The sequence below is a fragment of the Vipera berus genome (genome assembly GCF_964194415.1).
Source record: "Vipera berus genome assembly, chromosome: 8".
Lineage (NCBI taxonomy): Eukaryota > Metazoa > Chordata > Lepidosauria > Squamata > Viperidae > Vipera > Vipera berus.
Window position 1 is genome coordinate 17680902 of NC_138211.1, and position 20266 is coordinate 17701167.

The 20266-nt window shown below is 43.1% G+C and overlaps 1 protein-coding gene across 1 annotated transcript in view; it reads left to right on the top strand.

Moving 5' to 3' along the window:
- The window catches only part of FGFR1 (fibroblast growth factor receptor 1), a 92101-nt gene that overhangs the window by 47340 nt on the left and 24495 nt on the right, over positions 1-20266 (top strand). The window contains exons 3-6 of the mRNA XM_081333918.1: positions 9025-9288; positions 11974-12060; positions 13840-14015; positions 17569-17692. Coding sequence (XP_081190044.1) covers positions 9025-9288; positions 11974-12060; positions 13840-14015; positions 17569-17692 — 651 coding nt within the window. The remainder of the gene's footprint in view (positions 1-9024; positions 9289-11973; positions 12061-13839; positions 14016-17568; positions 17693-20266) is intronic.

A 20266-nucleotide genomic window follows, 5' to 3' on the forward strand; every position in this document is an offset into this window, starting at 1 on the left:
GTGGAAACATTTATTTAAATGCAAGAGTAGACTAAAACCATGTCATCGAAATTAAACGCAGCAAGAAAGAATAACCAGCCACGGTCTCAGAGAGAAACACGGAGATTGTAAACCTGGGTCAAGGCGAGGCTTTTTCATCATTTTTGAACATCAAGTTATTTGAAACGTGGCTGGCAATCTGCTTTTTTTCCTTTTTTTTATTTTAATCCCATTTATATCCCGCCCTTCTCCAAAGACTCAGGGCGGCTTACAATCTAAGCACAAATCAATGTGCTTAGCAATAGCCTTCATTCTATGTATATGCCTGCTTATTAGGGCTTTCCCCCCCCCCAGCGACATTATTACAAAGTCAGCTTAATTGCCCCCAACAATCTGGGTCCTCATTTTACCTATCTGGGAAGGATGGAAGGCTGAGTCAACCTTGAGCCTGGTGGGACTCGAACCTGCACTAATTGCAGGCAGCTAGTGTTACTTAAGGAGGCATTAGGCCACTGCTCCACCAAGGCTCCTTTCAAGGCAGTCCAGTAAAGAAGAAGAGCTCAACAGAGAAATAAATTTTAGAAGAAAAGTTTGATCTTTGGCTGGACCAACTTGCCCCATATTTACAAGATGTGGTTTAGATCAGCGGTCCCTAAACTTTTTGGCATCAGGGACCGTTTTTGTAGAAGACAATTTTTCCACAGGTGGGGGTGGGTAGGGATGAAGGTGCATGCCACCTACATCCTGCACATGCAGTTTTGTCTCCTGCTCCTCACCTTACAGCTGTGCAGCCCTGTCCTTAACAGGCCACGGACCAGTAGCGGTCCATGGCCCGGGGGTTGAGGACCCCTAGTTTAAATAATGCCAACTTCTGTAACGATGCGGCCTTCTGCATCTCTCTTTTCTCTTCCAGCCTTCCAACGCATTAATATTTCTTTCTGATAGACTTTAAGAAGTGCATTCTGCCTGACGGGTCAGTCCCTTGGGCGATTAGTGAGATAAGCGCCCATGTGTCTGGAGACATCAGTTGTTGGAGCAACTGACTTGTCATCTGGAATTGGTTCTATCTTCCTTGCGTAATCCTCTAAACCTCCCATATTGCATAGTGTCACATGGGTAGGAAGGAAATGATTTGCAGTTCCTCGATTTCAAATCGTAACAGTCTTGAATGGCAAGAAAAGACATCGCCATTAACTGCTTTTTTTCCCCCCATGATAATCTACTGTTCTCCAAGCAAGCATACCTACTAGGTGGCAACTATAACAGTCAAAAGGTATTTAGAACTAAACTGAGACATTAGGAATGTAATCCCAAAATTTATGGTCATGGAGCATTTACCAATTTCAGGATTATGATGGTTCAGAGACCCCCCAGCTTTTCCTTTTCCTTTTTCTTCATACAAGCAAAGATATACATTAAGCTCAATTATGAGAACATTAAAATTGCAATCCTATATACCTACATTTGGAAGTAATTATTGTTGGATTAAATAGGAGCTAATAACCTAATCTTGATCTACATAAAGCAGGGCCCAAAACCTCAAGGAATGTGCCTATTGGATAAAATAAAGCATGTGGATCCATCAGTGTATCAAAAACGTCCGTGCCCTTCCATATTTTCATCACAGGGCACCTCTGATTGTGCCAGTTCTTGCTTCAGTCATGCTTCATTTGATGATGATGATGATGTTCTTGCTATTCTTTCAGCTTAGTTGTGGGTCTGCTTATTTTGCTTTGTGCTCTTCTACTCCTTACAGTGAAGCTTCCTGGTGCGTGATGCAACATGTTTTGTTTTTTCAGCCATCTTGCTGTAGAGCTTAATGCTCTTTAGGGCTGAGAGGAAGAGACTGACGTAAGGGCACCCAGCTTTGCTTCCGAGCCTAAGGAAGGATCAGAATCTGGATCTCCCTGCACCTAGTTCAGTACCTTAACCATTACACTGGACAGTCTCTTATTTCCTTGATTTATTTCCTGTCTTTCCTTTAGAAGCCGAAGGCTGCGTGCATAATGACTGTCTCCCTTTTCCTGTAGGAGGGGGTCTCCAAACTTGGCAAATTAAAGACTTGTGGGCTTCAATTCCCAGAATTCCCAGAGCATCACACAGAAGCTGATCATGTATAAAAGTTAAGGTGGTTTTATTATACAGTGGCACCTTGGTACCCAACTGCTTTGAAACTCATCAAATTTGGTACTCCATGCATTTTGACATGAAAATTTTGTCCCGGAACTCATTATTTGTTTGCTACTCAATATACAAGCTAGAACTTGCTGATGTTGGCTGCCTTGTGATTCACTACATTATTCCTTGTGGGGGGGGAATTGTTTGGGACTCATCATTTTCGGTACCCATCACACCTCCTGGAACCAATTAACAATGAGTACCGAGGTACCACTGTATCTGAGGGTGATATTGAGATAATACCAGTGAGTGAGAAACCAAACCAGTGATCAGGAATTCAAGGCTAGTGTTTATCAGCCTAGCGTTTTGTTTTGTTGATTTTGCTCTTTATTAGATTATTTTAATCTGGGCTATCTAATTTTAGGTTTATAGCTGCTTTGGGGTTTTTCTAGTTTTGCATGCCATTGGAATTGGGCCACTAATAAATTTAAAATAATGGTGATAATGACAATTATGATTACCGGTATAATATATTTTAGCCTTTCACCTGGGAATTCTGAATGTGGAAGAATTATTACATTTCAGGTCTACCGGAGATTATTAGATGATAAGTGGGAACATTTTTGTCTCTAAGCAGTATCTGTAAAATAAGCACGCTTGAGATCTGTCCCACAAATTTATTATACAAATGGCCACTATAAAACATTTTTTGATGGCTGTCCATGTTGATTAGGGCAGTGACATTTGCACAGATAAGCATTTATCAATATTTGCATGAATCAAATAATGTCTGGAGAGAATACTTTAAAACTGATTTATTATTGAATATATTGATAGATTCAACTCTGTAAGTTTTCCACAGTGCTGCTGCTTCTTTCTATTTTGGTCCAAGCAGTTTTATAATCTGAATCACAGCTTCTTTTAAATCAGAGGGGTCCAGTCTTGGCAACTTTAAGTTCTATGGACTTCAACTCCCAGAGTTCCACTTGCTGGCTGGGGAATTCTGGGAGTTGAAGTCCATCAGTCTTGCCAGGATTGTACACCCCAGATTTAAATGTATATATCAAAAGCTAATGTTTATTGAATCATCATCAACACTTTGCACTGAGTCTGAAGTTGTAATTCAGAAACAGTGTAACCCAGTTTAATTGCAGAATTTGTAGGAGAACCGTTTGGGGTACGACAAGGCTTTTACACTTTTAGGTGCAGAATTTGTTATTTAAAAAATCCCAAGGATCTCTGATCAAGGGACAAAGCTCTAGTGATAGATAACCTACTGTGTTTGAGTGAACTCTTTTTATATCCTTAATTTCTCACAGAACTTCATCAAGGTCTCACAAATACCTTGGGTTCTGTAGCAGACAGGTCAGAAAAACCCAGCCTCCACCTTTAAATAACAAAAGGCGCTACCATATGACTCCTGATTTTCAGTTTAATTGGTAATTAGTGGACTAGCATTAGATCAACACTGTTAAATTACAGGTTCTCTTTAACAGTTTTGAAATCTGTTTTGGTTCTAGAATAATAAAGGTAAAGGTAAAGGTTCCCCCGCACATGCGTGCTAGTCGTTTCCGATTCTAGGGGCCGGTGCTCATCTCCGTTTCAAAGCCAAAGAGCCAGCGCTTGTCCGAGGACATCTCCGTGGTCATGTGGCCAGCATGACTAGATGCCAAAGGCGCACAGAACGCTGTTACCTTCCCACCATAGTGGTCCCTATTTTTCTACTTGCATTTTTATGTGCTTTCGAACTGCTAGGTTGGCAGAAGCTGGGACAAGTAACAGGCACTCACTCTGTTACGCGGCACTTGGGATTCGACCTGCCAAACTGCCGACCTTCTGATCGACAAGCTCAGCGTCCTAACCCACTGAGACAACGCGTCCCTTTTCTAGAATAATAGGGTAGCCATATATTTTTTTTAAAAAAAATATTTCTGTATGTATATGCTTATTTTGTTGTTTCTCTTGTGCCTGTAATTTACCAATCGCTGATTATTATATTTTAATTGAATCCGAGCGTATCATAAGGCAAGCCATTGTAGAGAAGTCAGCAACATCCAGAATCATAGACATCAAGGTTGATGTCTCTTTTGGAGGGGAGGTGAAAGGAACAGGAGAAGGCAAAGATTTGGTAGGGTTTTTAAGCAAGTACTGAACAGGGAATTTAGCAGCAATTTATTCTTCTCCAGAAACTCATCTTTTTGAACTTTTTGGACCATCAGTAGAAACTTAAAGGTAAAGGTTCCCCCGCACATGCGTGCTAGTCGTTTCCGACTCTAGGGGCCAGTGCTCATCTCCGTTTCAAAGCCGAAGAGCCAGCGCTTGTCCAAGGACGTCTCCGTGGTCATGTGGCCGGCATGACTAGACGCCAAAGGCGCACGGAACGCTGTTACCTTCCCACCGTAGTGGTCCCTATTTTTCTACTTGCATTTTTACGTGCTTTCGAACTGCTAGGTTGGCAGAAGCTGGGACGAGTAACAGGCGCTCACTCTGCTACGCGGCACTGGGGATTCGACCCGCCAAACTGCCGACCTTCCGATCGACAAGCTCAGCGTCCTAACCCACTGAGCCACCGCGTCCCGTAGTAGAAACTTACCCTGTAGTAAGATGGGCAGCCAATAAGTTTTATAAATACATTTTTTTAAAAAAAACACTTCCTGCATGGAATAGTGGAACGTTAAAGTTGTGAGCAAAGGAGAAACTAGTTCCGTAAAGTAACAGCTTCCCAGATGTGTTGAACTACAGTTTCCATAAGCCGCACCCAGCAGTGTATCACTAAGCTGATTCTTTGTCCGTTGCTTGTTTTTCTTTCTGATTTAGAGAACAACTTGCCCAATTAAGGGCAAAACGAAGCTCACCAAATTGGAGAACTGGGGAAGCCAAAGGGAAAAAAAAGTGAAGGACCTTTGTGCTCACCAAACAAATGTTTGGTTTTTGTGGCAGCTGTTTTTCTTTTCTCTTGAGTGTATTTTTGAGGCTGAGATTCTCTGGACAGCATTTAATAACTGGAGGCTTTCTTGAAGCTGGCCCTCTCTGGCAGCCCTCTCTTCTTTGTTGAAGAGTTTGCTACTCCGGCTGCAATTCTGCTGTGGGTCGCTTTGAATGGCCATCATTGTCCGGGCTTCTTGTCAGCTGAGATAATAAAAACTCCCCCCCCCCCGAAAAAAAGATATCGAGGGTGGGAAGGTCTCACAAGTTTAATCAGACTAATTCTGGTTTTCAGCAGCCAGGATAAAGGAGGAGGAAGAGTTGATCACCCGGTCCCAGAAGATATTTCAGGCTGATTTCTGGGCCTGGGAAACGAACGGGAACGGATCCGTTGCAAATTCCGCTCCCCCCTGCTCTTTTTGATGGAAAGAAAGATTGAGTAAAGAAACTAGGCAGATTCCTCCCTCTTTTTTCTTCTTCTTCTTCCATTTTTCATTGTGTTTTGGGTAAGAGGGCAGGAAAAGTACTGTGTAAAGAATCTCAGGAAGAACCAGACCATGTTTCTGATAATAGAGCCTCGGTGGAGCAGTGGGCTAATGCCTCCTTAAGTAACACCAGCTGCCTGCAATTAGTGCAGGTTCGAGTCCCACCAGGCTCAAGGTTGACTCAGCCTTCCATCCTTCCGAGGTAGGTAAAATGAGGACCCAGATTGTTGGGGGCAATAAGCTGACTTTGTAATAATGCCGCTTGGGGTGTGTGTGAAAGCCCTAATAAGCAGGCATATACATAGAATGAAGGCTACTGCTAAGCTTGTAAGCCGCCCTGAGTCTTCGGAGAAGGGCGGGATATAAATGGAATTAAAATAAAAAATAAATAAAATAAATTAGCCAGTGGAAGAGCTTTTGCCTCCAGAAATTGTGGGCGTTCCAACACTGGAGGTTTTTAAGAAGAGAATAAACAGCCACTTGTCTCAAATTGTACAGGGTCTCTTGCTTGAGCAGGGGGCTGGACTAGAAGACCTCCAAGGCGCCTTCCAATTCTGTTACTCTCTAATCCTTGGCAGACTCGGAATCAAGGTGTAGTAAATGAAATCAGCTTGGTTCAAGGACCACCTTTCCTTTTTTCCCATAATCCCTCAGATGAAGTGCTGTTCTGAAGGAAATAATAGTCTCTGCCATTGTCTTCATAAGCTGGAGGTGGCCGTCTGTGATGGCATGAGAGAATGACCTTGGGAGACAGTTGCAACCAAGGGCAGAGCCAAGATAAAAGGCAGCGTAGCCTGCAGTGGGAATGTGAGTGGGGAGAGATACTCAGAAAAGGCCCTCCCCAGTTTTGGGGTGGTAAAGGAGGGGAATGGTGGGTGGTGGAGAAAAGTACTTTCACACTTACAATACTCTGTTAATGTGACCTTAAGCTCATTCGGTAATGTTTCCTGCCTAGTCTACTTCATCAGGCTGACATCATTGGGGGGAAATGGGCCTAGCATCCCAACTCCGCCAAAATAATGTTCTCTGGAGAAAATCCCTGTCTCAGAATAACCATGTTGTAACTTCCAAACTCAGCTTGTATTCAATGGTAGCCAGCTTTGCCTTGCTAGGAACTAGATAAGAGATGTTCAGCTTGTAGTCAGACATGTAGCCTCTGAAAGCCCCAAAGGACCCTCAGGAAATTCTTCCTGAAAGGTAATTCTGGACAAAAATAGCAATCGTAATTCTGTCTATGCCAGGGGTAGGCAACCTTGGCTCTTTTATGACTCATGGACTTCAACTCCCAGAATTCCTGAGCCAGCCATGCTGAGGGGAAAGGGAGAGGTTTCCAAGCTGAACCATGCTGGCTCAGGATTTCTGGGAAGTTGAAGCCCACGAGTCATGAAGGGGCCATAGTACCCCCATGCTGGCTCAGGAATTCTGGGAGTTGAAGTCCATGAGTCATAAAAGAGCCAAGGTTGCCTACCCCTGGTCTATGCGGTTCCGGTTCTGGAATTCATTTAAAGACACGGTGTGGCCCACCTCTTGAAAAAAAAACAAAAAAACCCGAACACCTTCTGGCTATTCTTATTCTTAGCATGTTGAATTGCTGATGGAAAGGGCAGTCCTCGACTTAACCACAGTTCACTTAGTGACTGTTTTAAGTCGCATCGACACTGGAAAAAGGGACTTATAGCTGTTTTTCACTCTTACGAGTCAAAGCATTGCAGCATCCCCATCTATGGTCACGTGATCAAAATTTGGAGGCTTGCCAACTGGTTCACATTTATGACCTTTGCTGTGTCCAGGGGTCACGTGATTCCCCCTTTGTGACCTTCTGACAAGCAGGGGAAGCCAGATTCGCTTAACAACCATGTTACTAACTTAATGACTGCAGTGATTCACTTAACCACTGTGTCAAGATAGGTCATATAACGGGGCAAAATTCACTGTCTCATTTAGCAAACAGAAATGTAGGGCTCAATGGTGGTCGTCAGTTGAGGACTACCTTTAATTGAGAAAGCCAGCTGGGTCCCCAACCAACCTACTACTTCTGTCAATGGTTTGGAACAAGCATGGCAACTTGGTAGGAATTGCTGAGCTCAAGGCCTGAATCCCAGCCAACTATGGCAGTTTCTCTCTGTTGTCTGTCAAAGTGGTCGCTAGAGTGAATGATTTCAGCACAGGGTGAGACGACATGCCCTCCCAGTGTAATGCTTTCCCCTCCGCCCGTGTTATTTCTGATTTCCAAGCAACTGGAGAATTTATTATTCTGAAAATCAGAAAATGAATATTCCTCAAAACTCAAATCTTCTAATCCTCATGCCTGCCAAAATTTGATAAGCCCACCGACAAGACATCTGGAAGAAACTGTGGTTGTCTCTCTTGGGTGCTTTATTGATTATGGTAAGTAAGAAACATCTGCTGATAGCTAAGGAATGGAAAACTGTGGTTTTTGCTGATCTGAGACTAGACAGGAATGCTGGTGAATTTCTTGTCTGCAGAGCAATATTTCTCCCCAAGAGAAAATGGGGTGTTGATACTGTCCTTAGACTATTCCAGGGCAAGTGGACAGAGAGTAGGCTTGCAGGAATAACTTTCCATCCTATAGAAGCACTTTTTTTAAAAAAGCAGGAAATTAAATCAGCCAATTCTATCTTTCCCCTGGCATACTGATGTGGCATAGTCAACGATTCACTCAATGGACCATTAGCTTTGTAGAGGCAACTCCAGTGCATGGTCACAATAAAGGAGAATATTTGTAGCTCAGGGTTGAAAGGAGGGGTCCTTGCTGCTCTTTGGGCTTGGTTGTTTTCTTGCAGATGTTTCAGTGCCCAAACTAGATAAAATCACCATCATGCTAACACTGATGTTCCCTAGCTTGGGTAATGAAACGTCTGCAAGAAAACAACCAAGCTCAGAAAGCACCAGGGACCCCTCAGAGCATGATCATTAAGTCCGCAAGCGATGCTCTACTGATGACCTAAGAAAGAAGCCCTACAGAACAGCAGATCATGCAGCAAAAGAGGGGAGAGAGATTTCATTCTCCTGTAATAGCTTTTAACCCTTGCCTCCTCTTTATCCTTCCCTGCTCTGAAAGCAAGATGGCAGCCTGCTTACCTGTGGCTGAAGTTCAGGCAAAGCCATGACTGCTGGATTGCCCATCCTTGACTTGCCGTTTGTTTTGCGCAGCTCCTTGCTCATTTCAGCCCTCTTTGTTCTTGGTTCCTAATAACATTTTTTTAAATATATATATATATATATTCATATATATAAATAGCTCATGGATAGTGCTGGATCGTGCTTCATGGATAGTGCTGGATCGGTAATTGACATGAAAAGCTCCGTTGCAGATTCTTGCTTGCCTTGCTCTTCCAGAGACCTGCATGGCAGCTGACGCTCGAGTCTTAAAAACTGTCAGAGGACACTGTCCCTCCAACGTTTGCATGCTGCCGGAGGAATGCATCTGCAATAAAGCATTCACCACCTTGCTTCCCCCTCTCTCTGTCTCTTTTTTCTCCCCTAACATTTCCAGTTCTCCCCCAAACAAGCCTTGAAGTGGAGTCTTATTCGGCTCACCCTGGCGACCTCCTCCAGTTGCGCTGTCGGCTACGGGACGATGTTCAGAGCATCAACTGGGTGCGAGACGGGGTCCAGCTATCCGAGAACAACCGGACCCGCATCACAGGGGAGGAGGTAGAGGTCAGGGACGCTGTGCCTGAGGACTCCGGTCTTTACGCCTGCATGACCAACAGCCCCTCAGGAAGCGAGACCACCTATTTCTCCGTGAATGTCTCAGGTTTGTAGCAGGTTGCCAGCAGAATGACTGAGAGCTGCTGGGAAAGACAGTTTTGAATTGTCTTTGTCAGCCTTACCTCTTTTCCCCACCCTTACCAGGATTGGATTGTTGGGAGACCAGGATTCAGTCTATACAATGTGATGCCCAAGGGGAGACCTCTAGAATAGTCTCTCCAACTGTTCTTTTAAAAAAAAAAGCATTGTCCACACCTTTTAAAATATTCATGCCTTCAGCCTCTCCTGATATGCTCAGCCCTAGGATGAAAATGGATCAGGGTTTGAAGTGAGCTCTGGTGGTATGGGTAAGGTGGTGTTCCTTGAAAGGCTTTTATTGTTGGTGAAAATAACTGTTTCTGCTTTACGTCGAGCAAGCAATCACATACTTTTGTTTCTGAATTGTTCATTTTAATTGACCAGGAGGTATACATTTACCCTTTGAATTGTATGCCAGTTTGATGAAGGTAAGAGGCGATTCCCACGGACAGCTTTGGTGGGCCTCCTTCATTTCATGGACCCACCAAACTTCGTTTGGCTCCCCGTGGATACAACCAAACAAGTTTGAGGGTGCATTTGATCGTATTTTCCCAGTTTGAAAGTCCTATAGAAACTGACAAATTCATTTTGATTAGAGGTGATGTGGATGGTTGGGGGGAGAGTGACAGAATACGTAATGGCCATTTTCAATTTAGCACAGCTTCCTGTGTTCGCCAGCAACCTCTTGTAATGTGGAAAAGATCGTGGATTGATGGATGGTTGATGGAAGAAAAAATTGCTTTTCATTTTAAAAAGAACAAGATTCTGAAAAATCTAAATGGCTGAATAAGACTGACATTTCCCTTAGCTGAAAATGGAAGCATTAGCACCATGCAAGCTTTCCTGATGTCTCCCATCAGTAGTTCCTAATCTGCTAAGATAGGGAAGTGGCCTAAGATATCTTGGCCTAAGATAGGGAACTGCCAAACTTCATGATCCACCTCTGTCTTAATAGATTATTGGGAAGACTTACTTCTTAGCCACTCTGATTGTGATTCTGAGATTCTGTCAAGCCAACCATTTATGAATGGATAAAAGCCTTTCCAGGGAGTATGCTCTTTTTGATAACTCAGATAAGAAGCATATAAGAAGACAGATGTAGGAGGCCTCTTGAGGTTTTAGTTGGCTTTTCTCCCATGGAGAAGCTTTCCATGGTGTGTTTGTAGCTCCCTCTGGACTCTGAAATGGTTTGGTCCAAGTGCAGTTCTTATCTGGTGATGAGCTGTTAATAGAAGAACTAATCCATACCAAGTGACAGACAGGATATTCCTTACAGGCTCGCCAAATGGCTGGCTTAATGACAAACGTCCACACGTTTTGTCCCGCTTTCGGAGATAGCCAACGTGATTGCTAGTCACCAGCTCTGCCTCTCTCAGGAGAAAATCTAGAAATAGTAATAGTGACATCTGAAACATAGGATATCTCCAGGGTCCCAACTTTTGTCTGATGACAAGAAATCTTCCTTGCTTTGCTGAATCTGAAGAAAACTTACTTAACAATAACATCTCCGAAGTTCAGCACAGGATCAGCAAGATTGCCCGCTCTTCTCTAGGGTGGACTTTATCACAGTAGGATACACATTTGCCAGTGGCAAATGCCTATGTGAACTTTTCTAATCAAAATAATCAATGGTTGGTTTCCTATTGACTGTGTCTACCCTTCCATTCCCACCTCTTATTATACCATGCGTTAATGGCAATAGCAACAGCACTTAGACTTGTCTACCGCTTCATAGTGCTTTACAGCCCTCTCTGAGTGGTTTATTACCATGTCAGCCATTTTGCCCTCAACATCCGACCACTGAAGGATGTAAGACTGAATCAACCTTGAGTCAGCCAGAATTGAACTGCTGGCAGTTGGCAGAGTTAGCCTGCAATACTGCATTCTAACCACTGTGCCACCCTAGCTCATGATACCTGATTCCTCATAGTGTCACATTATGAGGAATTGGGCATTTTCTAAACTTGGAACCAAATTTCCTACGAACGTGTTTGTGTGGCTGACAAAATGAACAAGTACAGACTGTCCTCGCTTAACCGCCACCATTAAGCCTGTAACTTCCATCATAAGTTGCGGTGGTCATTAAGCAGGTCATCACATGGCCTGACTCCATTTTACAAGCATTTTGAACAACAGCAGTAAAGCAAGTCACCATGGTTGTTAAATGAGCTACATGGTTGTTGAATGACTCCATTTTCCCATATGGGCATTTTTGGCCAGAAACCAGCCAAAGAGATCATCAATTGTACTCATTTGGCCTCAGGATGTTGCAACCGGTTATAAATGCAAGCCAGTTGCCAACTGCCCAAAATGCAATTGTGGTGTGTGTGTGTGTGTGTGTGTGTGTGTGTGTGTGTTGACCTTGAGTACAGGTCTAAGTAACTCTTTTGGGGTGGTTATAACTTTGAACAGTCATCAGGTGACCGCTTAAGCACAGACTAATAAGGCAGTAGAAAAAGGTAAATGCTGTCCCTTTTTTATTCGATGTTTCTCAACTTTAGGAACTTTAAGATAGGTGGACTTCAACTCCCAGAATTCTGGGAGTTGAAGGTTCCACCTATCTTAAAGTTCCCGAGGTTGAGAAACACTGTCTTATCTCGTTGGGAAAATCTCAATTCCTCAACTCATATTTTACCTTTTCTATCCTCCTTAGATGCTCTTCCATCTGCGGAAGATGATGATGATGATGATGATGATTCTTCCTCAGAGGAAAAAGAGGCAGACAACTCCAAACAGAACCGTACGTAGAAGCATCTCCTTTCCTACCTTGCAGCCGTGACCTTTTGCAAACCCACTTGGTGAACCTTTTCCCAAAAGAACCGAATCTGGTGTAGTGCATCTTTTCTTTTTGCAGGAAATGGCTAGCCCAAGGACCATCTCCTGGGTTGCTTGCACTCCTTTACAGATTCCTTTGCTTTCACTGTCATTAGTTACTGCATCACTGATTTTTAGATGCCTCTCATGTTGAGACGTGACATGCACATAAACTATAACCTAAGCCTAAAATAGGCTTTAGTGATTTAACTAAAGAAAGAGCACATTTGCCTCCCACCTGGTGCAGAAGGAGAAAAATCACCATCTTGGCCAGATGTACTAGATTCCCATCTACTTTACAGGTAGACCTCGACTTAAACAATAGTTGTTTAACGACCTTTCAAAATTACAGCAGCACTTTAAAAAGTTGACTTACGGCCGATTTTCACACTTACAACCCCAGGTCATGTGATCAAAATTGAGGTGCTGGGCAACAGACTCATACTTATGACAGCTGCAGTGTCCTGGGGTCTTGTGATCCCCTTTGGTGACCTTCTGACAAGCAAAATCAATGGCGAAGCCAGATTCGCTTACAAATTGTGTTACTCACTCAACAGCCGCAGTGACTCGTTTAGCAACTGCGGCAAGAAAGTTTGTAAAATGGGGCAAAATTCACTTGGCAACTGTCTTGCTTAGCAACAGAAATTTGGGGCTCAAATTTGGTTGTAAAATTGAGGACTACCTGTATTATCCCATATACCTTAATGTCCCCCAAAGCTTGTACATGAAACTCCCAACTATCTGTGCCCTAAATTTAATCAGAGCATCTCCTAAGGCTGAATATTTAAGAAAAGGAATGCTTACTTTGCTTTCTCCTTTTATTGGTGGAGAAATGGGTGTCACAAAAGCAGCCTACTATAACTTCTTTGACGCCCACTGCTATGTAAGGTGGACAAGCACTTGATGCACCTGGATCAGAAGCTGTAAGGTAGGCTGGATGACAGGCTATCATCATGCGGTAATTTGATGGCTTATATATCTAAAAGATCAGTTGAATTGTCCAGATCCAAAATTTAAAAAAAAAGGCTTTGTAGTGAACCATAGTATGGCACTGATTCTCCAGTGTCGCCTGATTCCCATGCTTAGGAGGATTCCATGCTAGGTAAAGCATCCAAGTTTTGAACAACCTGAATTGCTCCCTCTGACTGGGATCTAGAGTGATTCAGGAGATGACTTCCAGTTAGAACTCCAGCACCAACGATGGTTGACCCGTTTTTCTTCAAGAAGGAGGGATTGTTTTTCTGTTGGGACAATCTCCTGTTGTCACGGTTTTCCGATCAATGACACCAAATAAATCAGAACTCCAAGGCATGGAAATTCCTCAAAAAACATGTTTATTGGCTACATAAATATCGGCACAGTCGAAAGTGAAACCAGATCTAAATTCTTCCCCTCCCCCGCAAGAATCAAAGTAATACAGTGTAACAACTCCCACACTTCTACTCATGCTATCCAACAGAACGGCTTGGTGGGCTTTCTGACTAAATGATCTTTTTTCTCCCCTTCGGAATGGGAAAGACCTTGGTTCCCACAGGAACTGCTCATGTTTAGACTATCAGAAATACATTTCCCCCACTCTCTCGTGGCAACCTAGAATGACAAAGATGGCTGCAGCCAGGTTCGTTGTAGAGTTGACACCCGTATCTTTACTAACCTTGCCTCGAAGGCTGTCTAACATGCAACCTAGCTGTTGGTTCTCTTGCAGAAGCCATCCCACCGTACTGGACGTACCCAGAGAAAATGGAGAAGAAGCTCCATGCAGTTCCTGCGGCCAAAACGGTGAAGTTTAGATGTTCTTCTAGTGGGACACCCACCCCCACCCTGCGTTGGCTGAAGAACGGCAGGGAATTCAAGCCAGACCATCGCATTGGTGGATACAAGGTAAATCATAAATGCTTGGCTTGCTTTTGAAAGATTTTTTTTTCTGGAAGAGAGAGGTCTTTCTTCTTTAGGCGGCTGTTTGGTTTAAAGAGGAGGGGGCTCCCATCTGCAGCGATCTCACTGCACCACAGGTTCCGAGGTAAAAGGGCCTTTGTCATCAGCCTTAACATTTGAACCTGAAGTAAGGCAATAAAAAGCTTCACCAGAAGGGCTCCATCTCCTCTTTAAAATAAGTTTTCCAAAAAAAAATAAAGAGAAGGATGGACGACTTGTGGCCCTAGGAGATTTGGGGGGTCCCTAAGTTCTTTTGCTGGTAACCTCACCTTATCTCTGTTTGCTGAAAAATGACGAATTGGTTTCCTGCCAGAAGTCACAATAACAGTACTTTTTCTCCTCTTGGCTGTTTAAGAAAACCTTCTCCCCCATCTAGAAAATGGGGGGGGGGAGGAGGAGGAGAGAGGAATGAAATCCTAGGCTTGCCCCATCCTCTTAATAACCCTAAGAATTTCTTCTGACCAACAAGGTTATTTTTTTTTAACAATCGCATGATTCATTTAACCATTGCAGTGATTCACTTTAACTGCTAAGCACTTTCACTGCTAAGCTTGTAAGCCGCCCTGAGTCTTCGGAGAAGGGTGGGATATAATTTAATTTAATAATAATTTAATTTGTATACCGCCCTTCTCCCGAAGGACTCAGGGCGGTGAACAGGGCAATACATAATAAAAAACAGAATACAAAAATTAAAAAGTAATTAAACCATTATGCCCGTAATAAATGGAATATAAATGGAATTAAAATAAAAATAAATAAATAAATAAAAAATAGCAATTCACTTAATGGCCATTTTGCCAGCAGAAATTCTAGGCCCGGTTGTGGTCCTAAGATGAGGACTAGATTCAGCACTGCTGTCCTTATTAGTACATCTATCCAGGAGCTGGATGGGCAGAGCCTCCTCATCCCGAAATCTTACTTTAAAGCCAAGCAGAGGTGTTTGGCTGAACGCACAACAGACGCTTGAGGAGTTATTCTGGCCTTTTGGCTTGCTATTTGCCTCGGATGTCGTCTCATCCTTTTTGCCTCTCAGCTGCACAATTTATTTCCATCCGGAGTGACTCAACCACCCTGCCTGGCCTCTCTGCCTCCTACTGCAAATGCCGGCCAGGCTCCTGTGTTAATAATGAAGCTCCTTTGAGCACCAGCCGCAGTGACAGGCAAGAGGCATCCTGTTTTGTGTTTTCCTTTCCTTTCCTTTTTTTTTTTAATCTTCATGGTTGATTGAAGAAGTTTCAGCCATAGAATCTGATACTGGCTTTAATGAACCGACAGTCGCTGGCGGTTGGGTTTTTGTTTTTCATTCGGTGCTGGACTAGCTGAGCTCTTGGTTCACTTCCACAAACACACAATGCCTCTTTCCGGAAAAGGTTGGGCCGTCTCTGGTTTTGTCCCTCTGTGGCTCTTGATGATCTTTGCAGGCCGGCAGCCTTGGCAGATGTGGCCTGCTGCTTGGCAAAGAGGAAAGTGGCTTGCCAAAAACCATGTTCTGCGTTAGGATAAAAGTAAAAGGGCTCGGATCCCGGGGCTCTAAAGTTTTATTACTATGGCTGACCGTATAGAAATCATTGTTTAAAAGACCATAGATATGTGAAATGGGGATAGGGAGAAGTGTTGCAGCATAAGGCATCCATTCCATGCTGGATTAAGAGTGGATCCTTTTTCCATCATACATCCCTCCCTTCCTTCCTTCCTTCCTTCCTTCCTTCCTTCCTTCCTTCCTCCCTCCCTCCCTCCCTCCCTCCCTCCCTCCCTCCCTCCCTTTATGATTTTTACAAATACAACAAGGTGGCAAACATATCCAACCCATCTTCCTTCTCATATTTTCCCCACAACAGCAACCTTGTGAGGTGGGTTGAGCTGAGAGAGAGAGAGAGAGAGAGAGACTTAAGGAAGGTCATCCAGCTTTCTCTCTTTGGGGAGCTGTTGAAGTTGGTGATTTTTGCAGAAAAGAAACAATCCAAACATTTTACCTGAGCTTCCTGCAGATAGAGGACAGTTTTCATTGCATGAGTTATCTCTTCCCTAAAGATCTGAAGGGGGTAGGCACCTTCTGTATGTATCTCTTGTCCAGTGACCACAAAGGCTGCTGTGCAGCCGGAAGGAAGTTTGTGTAGATGGATTAACTCCAAAAATTGGTAATTTTTCATCAAAATCCTGGGAGATGCTAGAAATGATGTCACAGTTCAAATTCGGTTGATCTCACTCTTTCTTGGGTGGGACTGTGTCTGGCTGGAAACGGAAACAAACCCACAGAATTCTGAATTTGTGCAACTTTGGTGAAAACCTAGAGTGTGAATGGGGTTGTTTTTTTTCATTTTTTTAAAAAAACAGGATCAACATTTTGTATCTTAGCCCTTGTACAAAAAGGCATACTTGTAGACCAGACTCAGCATTAACTTCAAGTTCAGGAGCCTATATATCAAAGAAATGGTGGAATAGAACCATTCAAGAAAAAATACTAAAGGAGGGACAAAATGAAATGTGAATGACAAGAAATAAGATAAATCCCCAGTGTGGAAGTCCTTCCATTTGCAATAAAACAGCAAGAGTCTGTCTGCTGTACTATTTTCTCTGTATTGCTGTGTATTTTTCTAAGCATCACTGGCTATGGTCCGCAGACTCTCAACCAACTGCAAAGCCCAAGTTCTGACCTTTTGGATTTTTGCTTTAACTTTTCCAAGGCATTTTTTAAAAAAAAAAAAATCTCCTTGATTTTTTAATAAAATTACATGGTTTTAACCAGGTTACATTTTACCTCCTTCTTTTTACATAGGTTGTAACTTAAGGTCCTGTGCATGTTATTTAGCTTGAGGTATTGTCTGTGTTGAGTTTTCTAAGTTGCATGGTGAGAGGTTTGGCAACCTGCAAGGTGGAATATGATGGACTGATACACAGTCATGGTGAAAGAACAGGTGGCTCACACACTCAGATTCCAGATTTGGAGATTCTGCAAATAAAATACTGTGCAGTTTCTTGGTTAAACGTGGAGCTAACTAACCTTCCTTCGTGGGAGGAAAGCAGCTGGAGGTATTTTCAGGTCTGGTTCCTGTGCTGGCAAAGCAACCTCATCCCACTCTTCAAGAATATCTGTTTCCAGATGTAGATAGTTCTGTGGTCAACCCTGCAGCTGACAGCAGTTATGAGTCTGTAGGCTGGAAGGGGGAAACATAACCTCAACTTGATGCTGTTACATGCTTCCAAAACCAAGCAGTAAAGGATCTGGAGAGACCTTTGGTCTTGCTCTAAGACAGGGGTCTTCAAACATGGCCCTTTTATGACTTGTGGACTTCAACTCCCAGAATTCCTCAGCTAGCATGCCTGGCTGAGGAATTCTGGGAATTGAAGTCCACAAGTCATAAAAGGGCCAAGTTTGAAGACCCCTGCTCTAATAAGAAAAGACAAAAGTGCAGTAACATCCACCATCTTCTTTTGTGCTTGAGTCCCAACCCTTAGTCAACAGGTAGTCTCACTGAGTCACCACATCCTCTTTCTACAGGTTCGTCATGCAACTTGGAGCATCATCATGGACTCTGTGGTCCCATCAGATAAAGGCAACTACACTTGCATTGTGGAGAATAAATACGGAGTCATCAATCACACCTACCAGCTTGATGTTGTTGGTAAGACATGGGAACCTTCGTGGGGGCGGAATCACTAAGGCAATTTGCTCAAAGCAGTGTATGCTAATTTGTGATATCTGGCTCATCTTGTAAGTAGATGTGGCTGACCAGTGACAGATGCCTTGGTTTGTGGTTCGTTCCGTGCATCATGCTAAGCAAGCTAAGAGCAAACCAGGACTTTATCTTTGGCTGACAAGATACAGCTAATATTTTTGGTAAATTTGATTTCCTATGTAAACCATGGACAGCTCCATCCATGGTTGGATTGCTCATAGCTGACAATTTTAGTTTTGCTGAAAAAATGTCTGTGAAATAATATGATGATCAGTTCTGGGACCAATATCTTTTTGGGGCCAGCAATGTTCTGGTGTAAGAATCTGTGCGTGTTTGTATTTGTATAGGAAGAGGAGAATGCTAATATAAGAGACATGGAAAGCCTCATAGCTCTCCGGACAATGAGATCTTTGCTTGATCATGCAGCCAGCATATTTCCTGCTTTGAATGAAAAAGAATTTAAAAGCAGGATGAGGCCTGGAAAGTTCTTGTCCAATAGCTCTCTGTATCGTCTCCTTTTGAAGGTTTTTATTCACCACTGGGATATAATTCAAGTTGATTCTTAACTCCTTGTAACAGAATGGTTTAGCCAGGAGACGAGCAGGCAGAACTGGGGGTTGGAGTTAAGCGCATCATTAGCTTAGAGTCATTACGTTCCCACAAACAATCCCAAGTTCTTGCATTCCATTTACCCTTGTCTGGTGCCAATGTAGCACTGAATTTTAGTTGACTAGAATATGTATAGCCTTGAGCAGTAAATCTTCTGAACTGTAGCTTCATGTATGGTCCTGATGCTTTGTGCCTGACATTAATCTCTCAGATGATTTGTGGGAACGTAACAATTCTAAGCTGTGCGTACACTGAACTCCGCCCACCAGCTCTTCCTGTTCTTCTACAGTGTATTGCTTGTTTTCTTTGGTCTTTGGAAACTCCTTAGATCAGGAGTGTCCAACCTTGGCAACTTTAAGACTCGTGGACTTCAATTCCCAGAATTCCTCAGCCAGCCATGCTTAGAAGGTATAGGCAGAATTTCTCCAAAAACATCCAAGTGTTTTTGGAGGCAGCAGAAGAAACGAATGCTGCCTTTTGCTTGTGATTGCCTCTCTGTCCAAAGACAGGCCGTTCCAAAGAATTCACTTTTCTAATTTTCATCCATACTAGCTCTCCACTGGGTGGACTCAGAAGACTGGCTTCACCCCTCAAACACAAGGCTTTGTCCCTTCTTGCATGTCACATTATGGTAATTTCGGAGGCTATACAAGAACTTTTTCTCATCAGCCTCCCCAATTAATTTCCTTATTAGCCTTGATTCCCAACCTAGGCTTGGTGATCTCAGTCCTTTGTGGAGTTGCTCTAAATGCCACTAAATGAAGCATTAAGAATGCAATTTAATTTGATTACACTGAGCAAACCAAAGGAAATAGTTTGCAAGGGGGAACAAAGGAGCTGGTTAATGCTCACTCACTATGGTGTCTGGTTCTTTGTTAATCAGCTAGGGCCTTGTTAGATTGGTTTGACCTTTGACTTCCAATGAAGAGGTAGCCAGCCATCTCTGCTACCTTCCCTGCCCCTTTGAAGCCCAACTCCAGTTCCACGAAATGAAATGTTCTCAGGTTCAGTTGAGCTCACTGAAATCCATAGTGGAGAAAAAGGGGAGTGAGAAGTGAATATAGAATAGGTAGCTTTAGAGAAGTAAATGAAAAACAATCCTCACTTCACCCCTTGGACCAGACACCTGTTTTTTATTACTATACATCCACAGATAGAAACTAAATATTTGTTGGAACTTCTGGTCTAACCTGTTCATTTTTCCCAATAGGGTTTTTTGTTGTTGTTATTTTTTTAAAAAAAAATTGCTTCATATTATGTGGCATTTCCCATAGGCAATGAACTCCGAGATGTTAGGATTAATTCGTTCTTGCTTTGGGGAAATAGATTAATCTAAGTATTATTTCATGGGGTGTCTTAGGAAGCAACTACTAGCACGAAGGCTTCACGCTGGCTTTCATGCTAAGAGACCCCCAGCTTGGTCTCTCTAATGAAGCTGATAGCAACCCAGATGGGCGCAGAGATTGAAAACATGGCCCATTTATTCCTTACAGATTAGGACAGTCATGTGAAGTTTTGCAAAAGTTTGCCTTTTAATCCAAGGTAATCACAGCTTTTGGCAGAGAAAGGGCTGGTCCTGTGATACTTCCTTCTCAAAGTGGAATTTGACTGTAAAATACAGAGGTGGAGACATTCGCTGAGAACTATTAACAAGCAGCAACAAGGACATATTCCCTTCATATTTTTAATAAGTGACAGGCTATAATGAAAAGAAAAAGGATTTTTTGGCTCCGGCTTCTTGTAATTAAAGGGGAAAACATTTTTTTCCTAATCCCTGCTTTGTTACATCAGAAGTGAAGATGTGAAGAAGGCAGACAACTTTAGTTTCTGTGCCAGCTGTCGTAATTCTCTTTTGTTTCTAAGAGGCTGCACACTCACTCCACTTCTGATCCGCATCTGACTAGCCGCGGG